The sequence below is a fragment of the Barbatula barbatula genome (assembly GCF_947034865.1).
Source record: "Barbatula barbatula genome assembly, chromosome: 3".
NCBI classification, from domain to species: domain Eukaryota; kingdom Metazoa; phylum Chordata; class Actinopteri; order Cypriniformes; family Nemacheilidae; genus Barbatula; species Barbatula barbatula.
In genome coordinates, this window is record NC_136764.1 from 13,160,247 (window position 1) to 13,179,516 (window position 19,270).

The 19,270-nt window shown below is 38.4% G+C and overlaps 1 protein-coding gene across 5 annotated transcripts in view; it reads left to right on the plus strand.

Moving 5' to 3' along the window:
- The first annotated feature begins 8,089 nt into the window (after nucleotides 1–8,089).
- kmt2cb (lysine (K)-specific methyltransferase 2Cb) overlaps nucleotides 8,090–19,270 on the plus strand; it is an 83,733-nt gene continuing 72,552 nt past the window's right edge. For all 5 annotated transcript variants that reach the window (XM_079452903.1, XM_079452905.1, XM_079452906.1 and 2 more), the window contains exons 1-2: nucleotides 8,090–8,806; nucleotides 11,597–11,779. In XM_079452903.1, the coding sequence (XP_079309029.1) occupies nucleotides 11,598–11,779 (182 nt within the window). In that variant the 5' untranslated portion in view covers nucleotides 8,090–8,806; nucleotide 11,597. The remainder of the gene's footprint in view (nucleotides 8,807–11,596; nucleotides 11,780–19,270) is intronic.

Sequence of the window (19,270 nt, forward strand, 5' to 3'; positions counted from 1 at the left end):
GGGAATAATCTGTTTTCATTGTAACCTTTAGACTTTCCAATATCATCAAGTTATTGTTATCAAAAAATAAAAGCAATATTGTAGTCTCATTAGAGGTGTTGTGAAAAAGCAAAGGACATGGTTATAGTTGCATGAAATCATTATGCAATTTTATTCAATTATGATTGAAGTAATAAACTCTGAATGAGGACAGTCCAACTGGGGAAACAACCGGAGGCTGGTCGGAGGGGGGGGTTGGGAGGTAAAGCGACACAGAGATCCTCCACACGTTTGATTTGGTTTCATTTTTATCGCTTGCGGCTAAAGGCACAGATTTAAAAAACATTGTCTTCAAACGGAGGGATGTGTGTGTGTCCATGTGGTCTACTGACAACCTAAATTAAATATGCCACATCTCGCTATTTTCTCCTGTTACACCGTGCTGTTTTGTTCCTTTTGTGATGTTTGGCTTTCCAGAGTTGCCAGACACTCAGTGTTCCACACAAAGCAGAGCTGCTGATTATTTGTTTCATTGAAGACTATTTCTTTTTCTTTTTAAAACTGAACACAAGTAAAAATGTTTAAAGACACACAGAGAGCGCCTTCCTCTGACACCTCACTAGTTCAAACAGAGAACTGTGTGACCACTCTTACTAAAGCCTGAAACAATTGCCAAGTCTACAGATTGACATTAATAAGGCTTGTGTAATTACCAGTTAATGATTGAGAACTTCATTTTATTACATGTTGTAGTATACAGTTTTCATAGAAAGGATCTGTCGTTGTTCCAGTTTTACAAAGCATTGTGGTGAAGAACCCTCTTGTGCAGAGAATACAGAACCTGCGGTAGAAAGACCTGGAAGATGTTTCAAGCTTTGGTCCTGGGGATCTTGCCAGTTTTCTTTGGGCACAATGTGAGCAAACTGTGATAAAGTGCTGAATTGAGAACAAACCCTCATTTGTAGCCTATTCAAGAACTAAATTTGACATTGACAAAAAATTCTCTTTGAGACGTGTTTAGAGGTGGCATACAGGGCATCTCTTACATGTTTGTAATAAGAAAGCAATATTATTAAAGACTTAAACATGAACAAACGTTTATCTTAGTAGAATCGACAATAATTTAATATTTCAAGAATTTTGAGATATTACTAATTTCTTCTTTTTCTCAGCAATTTTAGAAGACAAAGTTCTGTCCACGAGACAGTTCAGGAGCGGACATGAGCCTGTTTCCAGGGAATCAAGAATGCAGATATATTTTCAGTAAGGTTTGTTAGAATGCACTCTAGAGGACACAAGAACCAGAGGACACAGACAGGTGTATGGGATTCATAAAGAGCAATGACATTAACTGGTTAGTATTAGCATAATATACATCATACCTTTCAAGGGTAATATTACCTTCTCTCGATAATACACCCAATCTGTATCAGCTGGACAGTGAAACTGTATCCTGGAAGAAGCCTACTGCTACACCTAGTGGTGCAGTAGGGTTGTCTGTGCCACCTTGTAAGGTTCTTGTTCTTCTGCACTGTAAGGTGAGACGGAGGAAAACATGTGAAACCCTGTCTCTTTTGCTGACTATTAACAGTAAATTGTAGCTCATTAGACCTGACATTGTGGTTCATTATGGAAGCTGGTCTGAAACCAATTCTTATGAAGCAAGAAAACAGTTTCTAATACCGCTGACTTTATTTACATTTAGTCATTTAGCAGACGCTTTTATCCAAAGCGACTTACAAAGAGTTCGGGGAGCAATAAGCGATATGTCATAAAAGAGCAATAGTATATTAGATGCTAATACAAAGCTACTAGTTTCAACAAAGGCTAGACCACTACCTGTTGAGAGAAGAGGGTTAGTGTACTTTTTTTGGTCATGTATTCACAGAAGTGGTGTGTTTTAAGTAGTTTTTTGAAGGTTGTGAGTGATGTGGTTGACCGGACCGCGTTAGGAAGAATGTTCCACCAGGAAGGAGAACGCAGGGTTCTTGATGGGAGTGTAGTAGGGCGTGAAAGTATGCTGGCGCAGATCCAGTGATAGTCCTGTATGCAAACATCAGTGACTTGAATCTGATCCGGGCTTCAACCGGTAGCCAGTGGAGAGAGATGAAAAGGGGTGTCACATGAGCCCTTTTGGGCTGTTGGAAAATGAGGCGTGCTGCTGCGTTTTGAACCAGCTGAAGTGGTTTGATAGCCTTTGCAGGAAGACCAGCAAGGAGAGCATTGCAGTAGTGCCTGGACAAGGAGTTGTGCCGCATGCTCAGTGAGATAGGGTCTAACCTTTTGAATGTTGAATAGGGCTTATCAACAGGATCGATCTTTGCAATGTGATCATTGGAGGACAGCTGTTCATCAAATTTGACTCCGAGGTTCCTGGCTGATTCGGATTTATATGGTAGCTGTAATCGCTTTCGGGTGTAGCCAACCTGGAATCTTTATTTATATAATTTTTTAATACTGGTGATCTAAGAAAAATACAGGTAGGGTAAAATTCTCACTGACATCGATACAGCAATGCCAACAGGGGTTTATTTTGCACCCAAAAAAAGAAAATTTGTTTTTACTCATGTCATTTTAAACCTGTATGACTTTCTTTCCTCTGTAGAACACATAAGATAATTTTAAGAATGTTGGTAACTGAACAATGGCGGTATCCATTTGTGTCCACACAATCTTAGTTGAATGGGTACTGAAGTTGTTCGGTTACAGGTCTGTTGCAGTCAATGTCTTTCTCTTTGTCACAGCAGTGTCAAGACAAACTAAAACATTTAATCAGAACTCTCGTTTTGTTTTTGGGGTCCATTTTAGAATTGCAGTGAGCAGAATGATCTTCAAATTCCAAGCATGTTATTATGGAAAACACATCCCACTCCCTGCTAAGACAAAAGAGCCTCTTCAGCACAGACAAATCACACTAATGTTCTTGAGAAAAAAATATTCCAGTCTTTTCTACATACAACATTTGAGTTTTACATAAACCAAAGAGCAAGTGGTTGTTTCATGTAGGCTTTCCGTTATCACCAAAATAAAAAATAAAATTTTTAAAACCACATTCCTTAAAACTATGCCAATATTTCATTGCATACCCGTTCAATGTTTTTGCTTCTTGTTGTTATTCGTGATGTTTTGAATAATTTGTGAAAGTGATTTTTTTATTATTGTTTACTCGATTCCATCCCCACAAAGACATCATAACAAAACCTTCTTTTCCACTGATTTATTTATTTATCTTTTTATTTATTGTTTTAATCCTTTGAGCATTCCTGCTGAAGCTGGGACCCGTTTCAATAAGGAGGTTCAAGCAACACTGAGTTAAAATATGAACTCTGAGTTGATTTACTCAGATAATCGCTACTCTGAGTTTTCTGTTTCAGAACAGCTGGTTTCAATGAGTTCAATCCACTCTGAGTAAGTTCACCCGAGGTTACTCGTGTTCACCGCGGCTTTAAAAAGCCATCATCAATTGAGCGAAGATAACACGATTCACCATGGCAACGCCACGTGACAAAAAACGCTCCGTTTATTTCTCGCCAGTCGAATTGGAGGAACTATATATATATATATATATATTATGTATATCGTATATGTATAAACATATATACCTACGATTTTTTGTCATGTAGGTGCAATCCTTCTGCAATAAAAAGAACGTGGCAGCAGCTGGAAATGAAATATAAAAACATCATTCAGTCCGGTGAGTTTAAATGCTCTTGCTGGTAGGATGCCTGACTGGGAAATGTTTGATATATTTAATAAACTGGCCTTGAAAGTTATGAGGATATGAGAACCGAGCACTGTGGCTATTGAAGACAAAAAACTGGCCATGCTTGCCCCTGCTCCAGCTATGTGTAACGGAGGCCAGCTAGAGATGCTCTAGCGACAGACGTAATAGGGACTGCGGTCGTTAGGCTCGTGGTTAGAGCGCCGGTCCCTCGTTCTGACCGACGGCAGTTCGAAGCCCGCGCAGAGCGGGGCGAGTGGGACCTTTTAAATGTGCACCCAATCACATTGGGAAATCCTAAAGGGTATTTGAATTATTAGAGGTGGCAGCAAGAGCACATTTATTTGATCAGCTTATTCAGAAAGACGTTCACCATTCACCTGCAATCCTATGAAACTCCTCTTTGATGGCTCTCACAGGAAACTTAACACAAATGTATATAAAGTGCTTGAGAGCGATACACACTTTTCTTACTGCTCTGCATACAGTTGCCTTGCTAACGTGTTCTGCATCCCCGGTGTTATATAGAAAGCTTCCGTTAGCAAAGAAACGTAACAGAGAATCTGCTCAGATGTAAGAGTGCAGCCACGACGAGTGAGGTTTGTGATGTAAGGATGAAGCAGAGTGTGAATATATTTAATGGACTGTAAAGAAAAACTGTGCCTCTCAAATAAAGAATCCTCCGGATATGATAAAACATCCAAACGTGGCTTCACCATATATTCTCTCCCGACGTAAATGTAACTCTCTCTGAATGAATGCAGCTTCCTCATCTACGGGTACTGAATAAACGGACATTTAATGTCTGTGTTACGAACTTGTGCGCGATTAAGGAAAACGAATGAAAAAACGAACGGCGAAGGCAATTTCAACACCGCTCGCGCTTCGAAAAGGGGCGGAGATTGTAACAAACCTCGGGTTAGTGGAATAAAACCTGCTCCCGACCAGGTTAGGTTCACAGAGTAGGTTACTATGGTTACTCACTCTAAGTATAAGATACCTTGATTTCTGAAACGGGGTTGACTTACCCCGCGGTCACGGGTTTGATATACCTCGCGTTCTGAAACTGAAAACCCAGAGTATCCCGTTTTCTGGGGTTAACTTACACTGAGTTTGCTCTTACCCTGCTTTCTGAAACGGGTCCCTGGTCTGGTGTTTTTGTTTTGTTGCTTTGTCATCAAACAATTCAAAAAATCGGGATCCCGTATATATTTTCAACATGAAATTAAAATGAACTATTTTCTTTAATGAATGCACATTCCTAAGCGTAGTACCTGTCTCCATAATGGTGTGCAGCTTTTTTTGTCACAAATTCACAAAACTAATTTTCGCCCTACATTTATTTGAAAAGAAATACTAGATGTCTGAGACAATTGGCTGCCTACACCATTTATTTTAATTATTTTGAGAGGCCATCCTAAACTTATTTATAGTATCTAATTAGCACAAGCTACAGGCAAAAGTATAGATGTTAAAAAGAGAGCCTTTTACATGAATGATGTATAATGTAATGGATAGCAATTCAGTATGGTTTGAAAACATAATACCCAAAGCTAAAAGAAAACCTTGAAGCCATCAAACTACTCCAACCTATTCTATTAGAATGCAGAAGCAAACTGGGTTATTTCAAGCAAAAACTGACTTTTCAATGAATTTGTGTCCTCATCACAGGATATTTAACTTTTTAAATGTTTTGGTACTTCAGGTTAGCTCAGAGTCAGAATGAGATCTATGATCATTATCATATTGTGTAGCGTTGTTGGGAGGGAGGCCTTGGCTTAACCTGTTGAATTGTAATGAGAGGTGAAACTGAGAAGGGTTGGACCTGACAAGGCTGCAAATTTTGAATTCAAGGCCCTCTCTGTGTGACATATCTCAGAGAAGACCCAAGACCCAGTGTTCGAAACCTCTATGGTATCTCATTATTCATACTCTGAGGAGACTGCTTTGTGTTTTACTGTCACAGTGGATAAAGATTAGGCATGGCAACTGAAGGTTGTACGTTAGAACCCCATGCTGGCCAACCTGTGAGGCATTATTATCATGCCCTTAAGCAAGACTTAACCCCAGGATGCTTTTGGAAATGAGAATTCAGCTACTGCTACAGGAGGTTTAGTCTCTAAATTTATTTCCAAGCAAAGGTCCTTTCCTTCATCCCACTATTGGGAAGAGCCAGTGCTGTATGGGTATGATATGAAATATTTCACATTTTCTCAGGAGCAGTTAAAGATTCTAGGATAAATGTATTGTGGGCATATCATTATACTAGCAATAATCAACCTAAAATATTTCACGTTTTACATAATTTTATAGCAATAACCTTTTTGACAATCGGTAGCCTCCAAGTCACTTTTTAGCACTGCATTACTCATTCTTTCAAAGAACTTGAAAACCTCTCCAGACCTCTCAATCTTTTTTCAAACAGCCCATCTGGCTTAAAGTAGTATGCCCACATTGCCCAGTGGACAGATTGTGGCAGTATAACCCTGAAGCTCAGCCCATTACATAGATAGATCTTGATGGCTTTTGTGTATGAAACAGCTCAACGCAAGCCCTTTAACAAGCTCAAGCTGAATGTGTGTAAATGTACTCTAAGGCCTTCATGTTGCATTATAACATGTTATCGATCGCCTTTATTCATTGATGGCTCAATTATCAGTTCTAATTTAAGGCTTGTTTCACCCAAGGTTACCAGACACTGATCAGAGTGCTGACATCACGTTGTTCTTTGAAAAGTGATGCATCTGATTTTGGGGACTGGCTGCCAAGGATTGTTAGTTATTGTGACTGTTTTTGTCTGTTTTAACATATTTGTCCTGGCATCATTTCTACTATCTTCCCACAGGTCTTAACTTCTATAATACAATTCTCAATCACAAAATGAAAATAATTTCCTTTTACCTTCTTTTACGGTAACCAATTACACATATGCCATGATCTGAATATGTTCTGTGACTTGATAATCCTTGATGATCATAGTTTGTGGCTGACACACACACATAGCATATAGTTATGTTGATATACAATAAAAATAATCTGAAAAAAAATAATCTAATCATTAAAACAGAGACATGGTGAACAGGGGTCACGTTAAACAAATAGACAAACCATCCATGGTGAGAAGACGATATATTTTCCAACTAAATACTTAAGTATTGTTAGCAGATGGTAAATGAACATTAAATCCGTTTTAGAAATCTCTCTCAAGACATTCAGAGGAACAAAGTGCGTTTTGTGTGTTCCAATGTATGAATAAGGAGTGATAGTAATCTTATCTCAGGTGTAAGAAACAGTAAGTAGTGTCATACTGCCCCCTGGCTACATTTATTTGTAGCAACTTTGTGAAAAGCCTTTGATCAACTTGTTAATCAAAGAGACCAATTAATTGCCGGTAAGATTTTATAATTTTACCTCAATATTGACTTAAACATAAAAGTTACTTAAATCTTAAAACAAATGTTCTGTCAAACCAATTTAAATGAAATATTTAAGGATATATCTACATATATTTTAATCAAAGTATGCCCTTACATTGCATATGCAAGATTTAGCAGATTTGCACGTTTGACCAAAAAAAGTAAGAAATAAAAAGATCACATACTTTCATATACTTAATGCTTTCCTGTGGCTCAGTGGTTAGAGCATGGCGCTAGCAACGTCAAAGTCATGGGTCTGAACCCAGGGATTGCACATTCTTAAGTACAATGCAATCTAAGTCTGCCAAATGTATAAATGTAAATATACAGACATGTTTTTTTATTCAATATATCTAAATATAATAATAAAATGTTTAATGAATGTGAATGTTAATTTGTTTGGGTAACAGTTTTAAAGCTGCTTGTTTTTGTTTTAATTGTTAGGGAACATTGTTACTATCCTCTCCTGAAATTTTAAGGAAACTATAATTTAAAGTGGAGGTCTGCTCCTAGATCTCAAAATTGCAAACAGCCTGTGCAGTCACTTATCAGTGATAATCCCTGAAAGATAAAAAAATAGATAGATCTTTACAGTGTACCGTTTGAAAATGCATTACAATATATATTTAAACACTAATAACCAACTGAAAATAATGACCGCTTCTCCTGTGTGGCTTGGATAGACGGCGAAGATCAGGCGTTCCGCTTCAGTACTGGGATCCGTTCCGCATTTTGAAGAGATTTTTGTGCGTGGAAAAAAGTCGCCTCACCTGCTGAGCCTCCAACGTATTACTCCGCAGGGTCAGTTTATAATATTTTCATTTTGCACTAGGTTTTAAAACGACTGTTCGGGTTTTAGAAATACATTACAATTTTATCACGAAGAATAATAAAATGTATTTTTAAACGAGATGGCTCTATTCAACACAAAGCAGCGGTTAATATAGTGGTACTACTTAACATGGCATGGTTCGCTGTGCGTACTTCGGCTACACTCAAATATGGCTGCCATGGAGTGAGAGCTATAACTTTAATATTTGTATTATTACTGAAATGTAACGTTCTGCTTTGTTCTTCGTTATACAGCCTCGTCTAAATGTCGTATTTGTGTTGTATGCATGGCTAACACGTAAGCAAGGAAACCAAATCGACCTGTTTTGTGCTAATAAAGTGTTGCTCGTAATTTCAGCTTGCTTCGCGAGCTGCTCGAATCGTCGCGATTGCAAACGAAATCTGCTTTCGGTTTTTCCATCGTTTGTGGATATTGTCGCTATTTTTGACCGAATGTGGCGAGGGATCGGCTCCTGCCATCGCCTCGCGTGAGCTCAGATAGCGGTCGGTATGGCTTGTTTTCGCACGAGCCTCGCTGGATGAGGGATGTAAACCCATAAGGATTTGGCGATGTGGGATGAAGCGGAATAAAGAAAAGTGATCCGTTCTAACCGAAGGAAAGCAACCGCTTTCTGCTTATGGATTACGCATCGTTATTATATTGGATATAAAAGTGGATTTGACCGGAATACGTGTACAATATCGCAGAAGACATTGCTTTGTCACGTTGGCTTATTTTCCAGAGGAACAGTGGTCCGTTCCTCCCCAACCCCCCAGCGCCACAAACACTAAACAAAAGTCACATATATGACGATTCGTGTCATGACGGAAATAAATCAAAATTGCTAGGGTCGAAGAGGTAAGTAAACGTCGAACGACGAGTGTTATGTGTTTCTCGTAATTATTAGCGATGGGTTTTTGTCGTTTTTATGGCGTTTCTACACGCCGAACAGTTTATTTCGACCGAGTCTGCAACCTTTCTTCCACAACTAACGTCATAATATTCCGATAAACCACTAGAAGAGCTTTTCAAGGCCTTGCATCTTTACAGACACTACCTTTAATGGGCCGTTATATGATTCCCGCTTGGATAGGCGACTCCAGGCTCGAGTGATGTTTCCAAGTTAATCAAGCCGGCTTGCAAGGCCTCTACTGTATCCACGTATAACCTTTCCTTTGCGTTTGCACTCGTCTTTAACACCGACACATTTTAAGTTGTCATTACTTAAATTGCACGCTTTGATCACCAGCCGAGGGACGAATGTTGTGTCTTTAGGCAAGTGATACAGCCAGGCTCAGCCTTTGGACTCCCTAAGCAGTGTCGATCCGCAGCTACTATGCAAAGTCACCGGCCTTTCAATGTTTTTCTGCTTTAAAATAAGGATTTAACAATGAAAAACTTTGGAGTTTTTCATGGTACGAAGGCATTATTGGCACCCTGTGCACATAACGCTCTGAAACACAAAGCTCTGGAGACAAGTGAACAAAGGCAAAAAGCTGGACATGCCCCCTCATGTGAAGAAGCACTGGCTTTGTGTGCTTCTGTTGTTTCCACAGGGCTGTCCTTCCGACTTGGCTTTATTCTTGCACGTAGTGTGACATTAGATAATTTGAGATGTATGGTTTTATATGCATTATGATCGGCTTTGTGGTGACCTTATGAGTTCAGTGTATGGAAGTCTTTATACATTTGATCGTTTAGGGACCTACGAATCAAGATAACTTGGGAAAAGTCCCCTATACATGGCTGCTAAAAAGTGATTTTATCATGTGAGATAAACAGGCATACATAAGTGTTCCAAAGAGGCAGTTTCATCTGTATGGTGTTTTTCTTTTGGTGGACATGGGTATATTTGAAATAAATATGTTTCTTAGGAGGGGGCAACTTCATATGCTAAGGTTGATTTAGTCATTTGGGATGCTATTGACAAATTGTAAATAGAAAAGAAACATTGGGACGTCAAGCACGTTTTAGGATACTTAACAGAACATAGTTAACAATGCAGATGGGGTATTGACCACAACAATAAACAGACAAAACGACATCAAATATACATTATACATTTTTTTTAATACCGAGCCCTTATGTAATGTGTATGTGAATGCAATGCATATAGTGTTGCTACCAAGTGAGACAAAAAACCTTCAGTACACATGATTTATGAGAAAGCCCATTCCATATTGGATTTGTATGAGAAACAAGGCAAAAGCAGTGTAAGATTCAATAATCTATCCACCCTTCTATTTTCTCTTCTCATGGCAAGTACACCAACTATTTCAATAACTGTTTTGTTAAAATTGAGGCCATCTGTAGTTTTGGATGTTCACAAAATAACCTCTCTTCAGATGCATTCATTGAAAACCTTTTCTTTATGGGTTAATGCACCTAGATGTAATGACTCATCCTGCACACAGAGGCATATATACATGTTTTTGTTCAATACAAAAAAATCACCTTCCCCAGTACCACCTGCAGCAGACTAGTAACTTGCAAAGCATGGTTCACCAACAAGAACCTGTTAAAAATGACCCCTTCACCAATGTCCCCCCACTTCCTGTTTTTAAAGGAAATACGTCAACGTAAAAGAAAATTGTGCTCATTAAGCTTTTAAGTGGAGTATTTCAACGACTGGCGCACACAGTTGTGTCCATACAGGCTAATGGTAATGCACACAGCCTCACTGAAGGCTTGACTCAACCATGTGAGGTCTAATTGTTTACTCAAGGCAGGATACAATGAGCGCAGCCCAGGGAGGGATCACACGTAGTTCCCGGAAAAGACAGCATCCCGTTGGCAGTATGCCTTGTCAGCTGAGTGGACAGGTTGGCAGAAGCACCATGCAGAGCAGGCAAGCAAGGGTCAGTGCTGTGGATCTGGCAGAGCAGCAGCTAACAATATGCACCGCATTTAGGAGGAATACAATAACACAGCTAAAACTTGGTCTCTCGGTGTGGCGTCCTCAACCTTACAACGTGTCTATTCTGGAATTTGCGCGTGTTGTGTGTAGACACGGTGTTAGGGTGCCGTTGTAGAAAGAATCAAAGCACAATAAGAATAAGTCTTTTGTAGAAAGCTGATTTCTATACAAAACAATCTGTTGGTTGATAAAGTTATTAGTGCAATTGCTGGTGTAAATCATAAATAATTCAACTAAACCAAATAGTTATTCTATATGCAGCAGGCACACCAGACTATGTTTTTTACTTTTTCTATGTAGAAGAGTTTATAATATGTACTTTTTGTGAAAATTTTTCTGAGTCTGTTTTTTTTTGTCTTCGTTGGATTGTGTGAACTGTTATTATTTGGAATTAATAAACGTGCAAACTCTGGTTTTGACTCATTTTTATTTAACTTTTGTTGCAAATAGGAGTTTTGTCGACTCCCTGCAATGAGAAAATAATACAAGCTTTATAAAATATTGGTTAGGCATTAACCTCGAGGTGTATTTTCTCTTCTAGTTTTCATAAATGAAAACACCTAATAAAATATGCGAATGTTATGTTTAGAACATGCAGTGTTAAAAGCTTACCTCAAAGTCATTTATGTTTACATTTTGAATGGCTTACATCTATATGGTGTTTATTACCCAATTGTTAATGCACATCAAGTGTAACTTAATTGAGCTAAGGATTTTGATTTCTGTCACAGAATGTCATCAGAGGAGAAAAGTCTGGAGCCCTCTGACAAAGGACCCTCGCCACCCCCTAGCAGCTCTGGGGCCACTCCCACTGGAAGTCCAGCCCCCACAGATAAGCGGCCCCGTGGCCGCCCTCGCAAGGACATATTATCCACAGCACCACCACTTCCATCTGTGTACCGACAGAGAAAGAAGTAAGTTCAGTTTAACTTCTGGTCTAACGCAGGAAAGAGATGATTGTAAATTGACTTTGTAAAATTGAATAGATTTAAATGCACTTCAAAAATGTGTATAGCATTGCACAGCTGATGAGCTTGAAACTAAAGGCATTTCTTCTCTAGAATTTCTTGATTTGTCATGAAATAACTGTTTCCTAACCTCTGGAATGAATTTTCTCATCTAAGTTAAATGTTAAGATGTGGAGCGGGACTTGGGTCCAGTGATTGTTCGATGTGGGTGGGGCAACCCAGTGCGTTGACACAAATAGAAACCAAGCGGCCAACAACATGTAGTGACGCTTGCCGCTGTCATGGTTGGTTATGTTAGAAACTTGTTTTCAAACACGGTGGAGATCACTGTTTTCGCTAGTCGTATCATATTAATCCAACTAGTCTCAAACTATGTTTATTACACGTGTAGAGTAATGCACCGATATGTCTCTCTGACAGACAGACCTGAGTGATGGAGATTTCAATTATTTCCTCCAAACCCTTTAGCTATGTACTTATAGAAAATATTCACAGAAATCATTTGAGTTAATTTACTCAGAAGGACTTGTTAAGAATTTACCTGACTGGCAGTGATCCAGGGATGGGCTTCAGGCTTACAAGAGTCAACTCAATGTACAAGAGCAGGTATTGAACTGTATTTCTGTCAGACTTCCTCAATTTCATATCTGGATTTGTGAGAAGTGTATACATCTTATGTGGCTTACATAATCATCTAAACGGAGGGGAGGTGCCAGGCATTTTTCCTGAGGGATTTAATTATATAGGAGCGTTTGAAGTGAAAAGCGCAGGTGTCTCTGCCAGCTTTGGAGCTAAATGTAAACGTTTTAGGTGTGATGTCAGTGTCTGCAAATGGAAACCGTGCCATGCAAAGTGCGTTGTTTCGTTTCTGATCGCAAAAATTGTAAGTGCTTTCAAGAGGTATTAATCAATAATAAGTGGATTTTATATAATATTTTTAGACAAAGTGTTTGGTCCTTGGCCACCCAAAAAATCGCTGCAATGATGCAATGGTGTTGCAATGCGATTGCTAAAGTTTTACACATTGCATAGGTTGCTTGGGTTGGTGGGTTGCTAGTTGATTGTTTACTGTGTGTTCTGACTGTCTCAACTGTCTTTATGATATTCTAATGCAGAGATGTCTGATAATAAAAAGAATAGAATAAATCTGATTGCTTAGAAAAGAAATAGCACACATCTCAAGCCAAAGTTGTTACACAAACAGTTACATACATAATAACTTTTTCTTGCCTTTATCTTTAGTGTAGTGGATTTTGAATTTGCTCCCATACTGTATGAGGAAACTATATGTGACCTTAGACCACAAAACCAGTCTTAAGTAGCACGAAAATATTTGTGGCAATAGCCAACAATACATCGTACGAGTCAAAATCTTTTAGTTTTCTGTTATGCCAAAAATCATTAGGATATTATGTAAAGATTAAGGGTGGGAATCGTTTGGTCCCTCACGATCGATATAGAATCGATTCTTGACGTACTAATTAGCATACAGTCTTTACTAGTCAGACTAGTGTTGGCACTTTCACTTCCAGTCTTTGAACTGTCACATATTATATTTTAATATAAATAAAGCCATTCTCATTGTGGCCGCCAAGTGCCCAATAAAGTCTCATTGACATTTTCTGTTGTCAGTCATTAAAACAAGTGTATAATAGTAAATTAATGCGATTCATTAGTGCCACATGTTAAACGGCAGTCACTTTCACGAATTGACACATTCTCTGACATAATCATCATACATATAAGAGAGGTGATTCTGCACCTCTCTCGCGGTTTACGCACGCCTTTTTTGTTCTGATGACATCACGTTATTATAGTTAATGATAACATTGAACATCTTTTTTGTTTTTAAATGTGTGAATACTTTTGAATCGCCAGAAGACTGAATCGCGATTCATATGTGAATGAATCGTTTTTTTTTCTCCCACCCCTAGTAAAGATCATGTTCCAAGAAGACATTTTGTAAATATCCTACCAGAAATATATTAAAACTTTATTTGTGTGAGTAATATGCTATGCTAAGGACATCATTTGGAATACTTTAAAGGCCATTTTCTCAATATTGTGAATTTTACCCTTAGATTCCAGATTTTCAAATAGTTGCATCTCGGCCAAATATTGTTGGATCCTTACATATCATACATCATTGGAAAGCGTATTCATTTTGATCAGAAATTGGAGCCTTATAACTGCTTTTATGGTCCAGAGTCACATATGATTTGTTTGACCTATTGAGAGCATCCGAAGCTTCCAGTCCATTTTGAAATTCCAGTCCAGATTTTATCCTACTCATCTGTTGGCTCTACTTCCTAAAACAGTTTTTTTTCTCTCTCTATGGTGTGTTCATGGGGATAAGTTATAGGTCTCTGGGCTTGGGGGTTGGGTGCTGTGCAAGCCTAAATGGACCATGCAGTTCTGTATTACCCTCTTTTCTTTTTACTTAACCAACAGTCTAGCAGCGTGTATATACACAAATATGCTTAATCTTTAATCTACAAGTGTTGAAAATGCTTTTGATTTCAACTGAAGAAACAACATGCGAGTTAAAAACATGCAGCGGCAACAGTATTGTGTAGTGCCATCTGACAGGGAATTGGAGGTTTGCTGTGCACCAATGTGTATCACTTCCATCAGTCCTGTTTTACTTCTGAATAGGACCAAGATCATGACGTACAGTAGTATTTGAAGTTACATCCATATTGTACAGTTAGCAGTTTGTTTAGTCAGTAGCAGGTTTCATCCGTGCCATCACCCAGACAGAACTGATGTTTAACTGTCGGGGTACCGTGATGCATTTTTAATTCTCTGTCTGTTACCAAGTCATTTGGGGGTTGGGCATTCAACTTGTTTCAGCAGTGCCTCCATCCAACCAGTTTGCATAGCTGAAAATTCACTACAAATGTGCTGTGGCAACTGGACGAATTGATCATTGAATACATTGTGGTCGGTCTGATTATGTGGCACTGTCGTGTTAGCATGCACATTAGCATGTTTGTGTTGTTCTGAATGATTTTCTCCAAAAAAGTAAATTTGACTGGTTATCAATGTGCTCAGGTTGTAAACAACTTTTGTCGTCTGTTCTAAGCAAGTGACACTTTTCCACCATTGTGCCGTACCGTTCTGGTTGCTTTATCATTGCACTTCATGCCAAACTAGGCCAGCCGCTACGTAATGCTTTATGTATATGAGAAATATATTTCACTGCAGCACTTTGCACCCCTTGACACCCTTGCAGTTTTGAGCATATACTGTTTACTTATTAGGGGGTGTAGAAATATTGTGAAGTATTGCACATTGCAATACAAAAACATTAAGATATGTATCAAAGAGCTATAGCACTATATTTTTGAATGAAATACATTTATACATTATATTTTTATGTTAAAATAAAATAAACTTGTTTTATTTCTCAGTGACAGATCTATTCTGTTTTTTAGTTTACATGAAAATGGTTGAATTTAACCCTGGATTTTAACAAACTATTACAAGTTACTAAAAACTGTTAATATATTGGCGGAAAATCTGTCATTTGAGTCTTATATTGTTAGTTTTTTTTACAAATATCATGATGCAATCGTAATCATAAACCCAGTATCCTATATCGTATTAAATCGTGAGGGGAGTGTATCGTTGCACCCCTATTACTTTAATAATATACTGTTTGTTTATACTATATGCATTATAATAATTATTATTATTATTAAGTTCTGAACTTAAATATGTTCAATATGTTACTATCATTTGTATGTGAAATTTTGTTGTGCTTGCACAATGACAATATTCTATTCTTAAAATATATATAGATATTTATTAATTCAACGTTATTTCACATAGAAATGTTATTTCAGCTAAATGAAATATCAAATGTTTTTTCTGGGCTTGATTTGTGGCCTATGCTTTTTTTTATCAATGTGTGTTTTTAACCTCTGGGGTGATATCGTTCAGCCTTGTTAACTGTCTGCCATAGGAAGTTATTTGCAGGGAGGAGTCATTTTTGGCATGGGACAGACTGTGATTTCTCTCTCCAGTGGCACTGGTAATTACCCTTCCATCTCTCACGCTCCCTCCTTACTGCGGCCCTAGAGAGGGGCTGGCTTCCCTCTCAACTCTGCTCGCTGTACCTCCTTCGAATTTAAAACGAGACTTTAATTTGAATGCCTGACAATTATCACCCTGATGAAGTGATACATAGATCAGACAAGGAGAGCCCCCCACAGGATTCTGACACCAATGGATCTTTACTGCACTTCTGTGGGGTGAATGTGCGAGTGCATATGTGGTTATGGATGGATGTGTTGCTTGTTAGTGATGACTTATGCAGTGGTTGTGAACTGGTGAGTTGTGACCTTTTGTAATTGATGTCAATAATTTTTCATGTAATATAAAAGTAACCCAAGTTATAATGTAATTCTTTTGTATTCTTATTTTGTTTTATTAAAACATTGCTGAGTGTCAGATATCACTGATATTGTGGATGTGTGCTTGTCCAGCAGTACCATGAAACTTTACTGTTACTGTATTTCTGTATTATATGAACTAGGGATGCACTATAAATTATCGCCCATATCGGTATCGGACGATAAATGTTATTTTTTATGTTATCGTATCAGCCAATAATACAATTTAGGCCGATATATATTATAGGAGATAAATAATTTTTTTTTCCTCAGGTTAAACTTCTTCAGCTGCACACTGCTTGCAGTTAAAATACATTGTGATCATTCCCATAATGCTATTAGCAAAACATTGTTGATGTATGTACATTATGTAGATACAGTTTTTATGAATGCCTAAATTATAGAAACAAAAGCACATTGTTGAATCAGACTGCTGTCAGAATGCTTTCTGTCTTGAGACGTGTGACTGTTATGAACACTTATCTGGGTTGCTCGGGAAGAACATCTATGAATTGTTTATTAAATAAAAATATACAAGAAAAGTTAAATGGTGAAAGAATTGTTAACTAGTGTAAAGTAGAGGCTTGGTACAAGATTTTCATTTGGAAAAGAGAACTAAACGATACCTTGTTTTCTGCAGTGAATGTTTTCAAATAAAAGCAGTTGTCCAATTTTTGCCTTTTGCTAGTATACAGGTGCATCTCAGTTAATTCGAATATCGTGAAAAAGTCCAATGTTTTTTGTCGCTCATTTCAGAAAGTGAAACCCATATATTATAAAGATTCATTACACATCGAGTGAAATATTTCAAGCCTTTATTTGTTGAAATATTGATGATTATGGCTCACAGATAATGAAAACACAAAATTCTGTGTCTCAGAAAATTAGAATATTACATATGATCAATAAAAAGAGGATATTTTAAACAGAAACGTGAGGCTTCTGAAAAGTGTGTTCATTTCTATGCACTCAATATTTGGTTGGGCCTCCGTTTGCATGAATTACTGCATCAATGCGGCGTGGTATGGAGGCAATCAGTCTGTGACACTGTTCAGGTGTAATGGAAGCCCAGGTTGCTTTGATAGCGGCCTTCAGGTCATCTGCATTGTTGGGTCTGGTGTTTCTCTTTCTCTTGACAAAACCAGGTCAGGTCAGGCGAGTTTGCTGGCCAGACACACACGGTAACACCATGGTCATTGAACCAGCTTTTGGTACATTTGGCACTGTGGGCAGGTGCCAAGTCCTGCTGGAAAATGAAATCAGCAACTCCAAAAAGCTTGACCCAAAATTGACGTCAAAAACTTAATTAGCATACTTGTGACGTAATCAAGTCGTGTTTGCGTCGTGTTAGTGGTAGCACTTGATATCTGTTTTTCTTCTACTCTCTGATCTGTCACATTATACTGTATTTTACAACTGAATGCCACCAGCAGTCACTTTAACTGCTGCTTAAATCCTGATTTATAAACGCATCATCATCAGACAGAATCACAATCACAGAATACAGTATATATACATTAAGGAGGGGCTATATGATATGCTTTCTGCCCTTTCTCGACCATCTGTTGCTGTATTATGAATGTTTTTTTTTTTTAAATGCAAGTGACAGTTAAATACACTACACAGCTAGCTAATCGGAAGTGAGTGCATGCGAACATGCGGCACTCACACCAAACAAGTCAGGAAAGAGAGAAGACTGGGAACCGCTGTTTATCCGCTAGTTAATTGATCACAGATACAGTCATTATCACGGATGGATAAGAAATTACAACATGTGATGCCATATATGCTTGGGCGCCCAAGTAAATGCGTTCTATGGGAAACGCTGGGTGTATTCAGACTTTAAACAGTCGTCTATGCATCGATCAATAACAAAGCTTATCTGCCTCTATTTAAATGATCAGATCCAAATCTGCTATCAAATACATTAAAATATACAGTAGGGATGCTCCGATATGTCAATTTTGGCCGATAACGATAACCGATGATTCTTTAACCGATATACACTCACCTAAAGGATTATTAGGAACACCATACTAATAATGTGTTTGTCCCCCTTTTGCCTTCAGAACTGCCTTAATTCTATGTGGCATTGATTCAACAAGGTGCTGAAAGCATTCTTTAGAAATGTTGATAGGATAGCATCTTGCAGTTGATGGAGATTTGTGGGATCCACATCCATGACACGAAGCTCCCGTTCCACCACATCCCAAAGATGCTCTATTGGGTTGAGATCTGGTGACTGTGGGGGCCATTTTAGTACAGTGAACTCATTGTCGTGTTCAAGAAACAAATTTGAAATGATTCAAGCTTTGTGACATGGTGCATTATCCTGCTGGAAGTAGCCATCAGAGGATGGGTACATGGTGGTCATAAAGGGATGGACATGGTCAGAAACAATGCTCAGGTAGGCCGTGGCATTTAAACGATGCCCAATTGGCACTAAGGGGCCTAAAGTGTTCCAAGAAAACATCACAGTGGTAACAAGGCATGTTGGATCCATGTTTTCATTATGTTTACACCAAATTCTGACTCTACCATCTGAATGTCTCAACAGGAATCGAGACTCATCAGTCCAGGCAACATTTTTCCAATCTTCAACTGTCCAATTTTGGTGAGCTCGTGCAAATTGTAGCCTCTTTCCTATTTGTATTGGAGATGAGTGGTACCCGATGGGGCTTTCTGCTGTTTTAGCCCACCCGCCTCAAGGTTGTGCGTGTTGTGGCTTCACAAATGCTTTGCTGCATACCTCGGTTGTAACGAGTGGATAATCCAGTAAAAGTTGCTCTTCTATCAGCTTGAATCAGGTGGCCCATTCTCCTCTGACCTCTAGCATCAACAAGGCATTTTCGCCCAGAAAAAGGTTCTTAATAGCCAAAAGTCTAACAGGTCAGCATTCAGACAGCAGTCAAACAATATGCTTTTGTTCCTATAATTGACACATTCATAAATACTGTATCTACATACTGGACCTACATCAACAATGTTTTGCTAATAGAGGTAAATGAATGATCACGACAGAAAGACAGTACTGTACTGT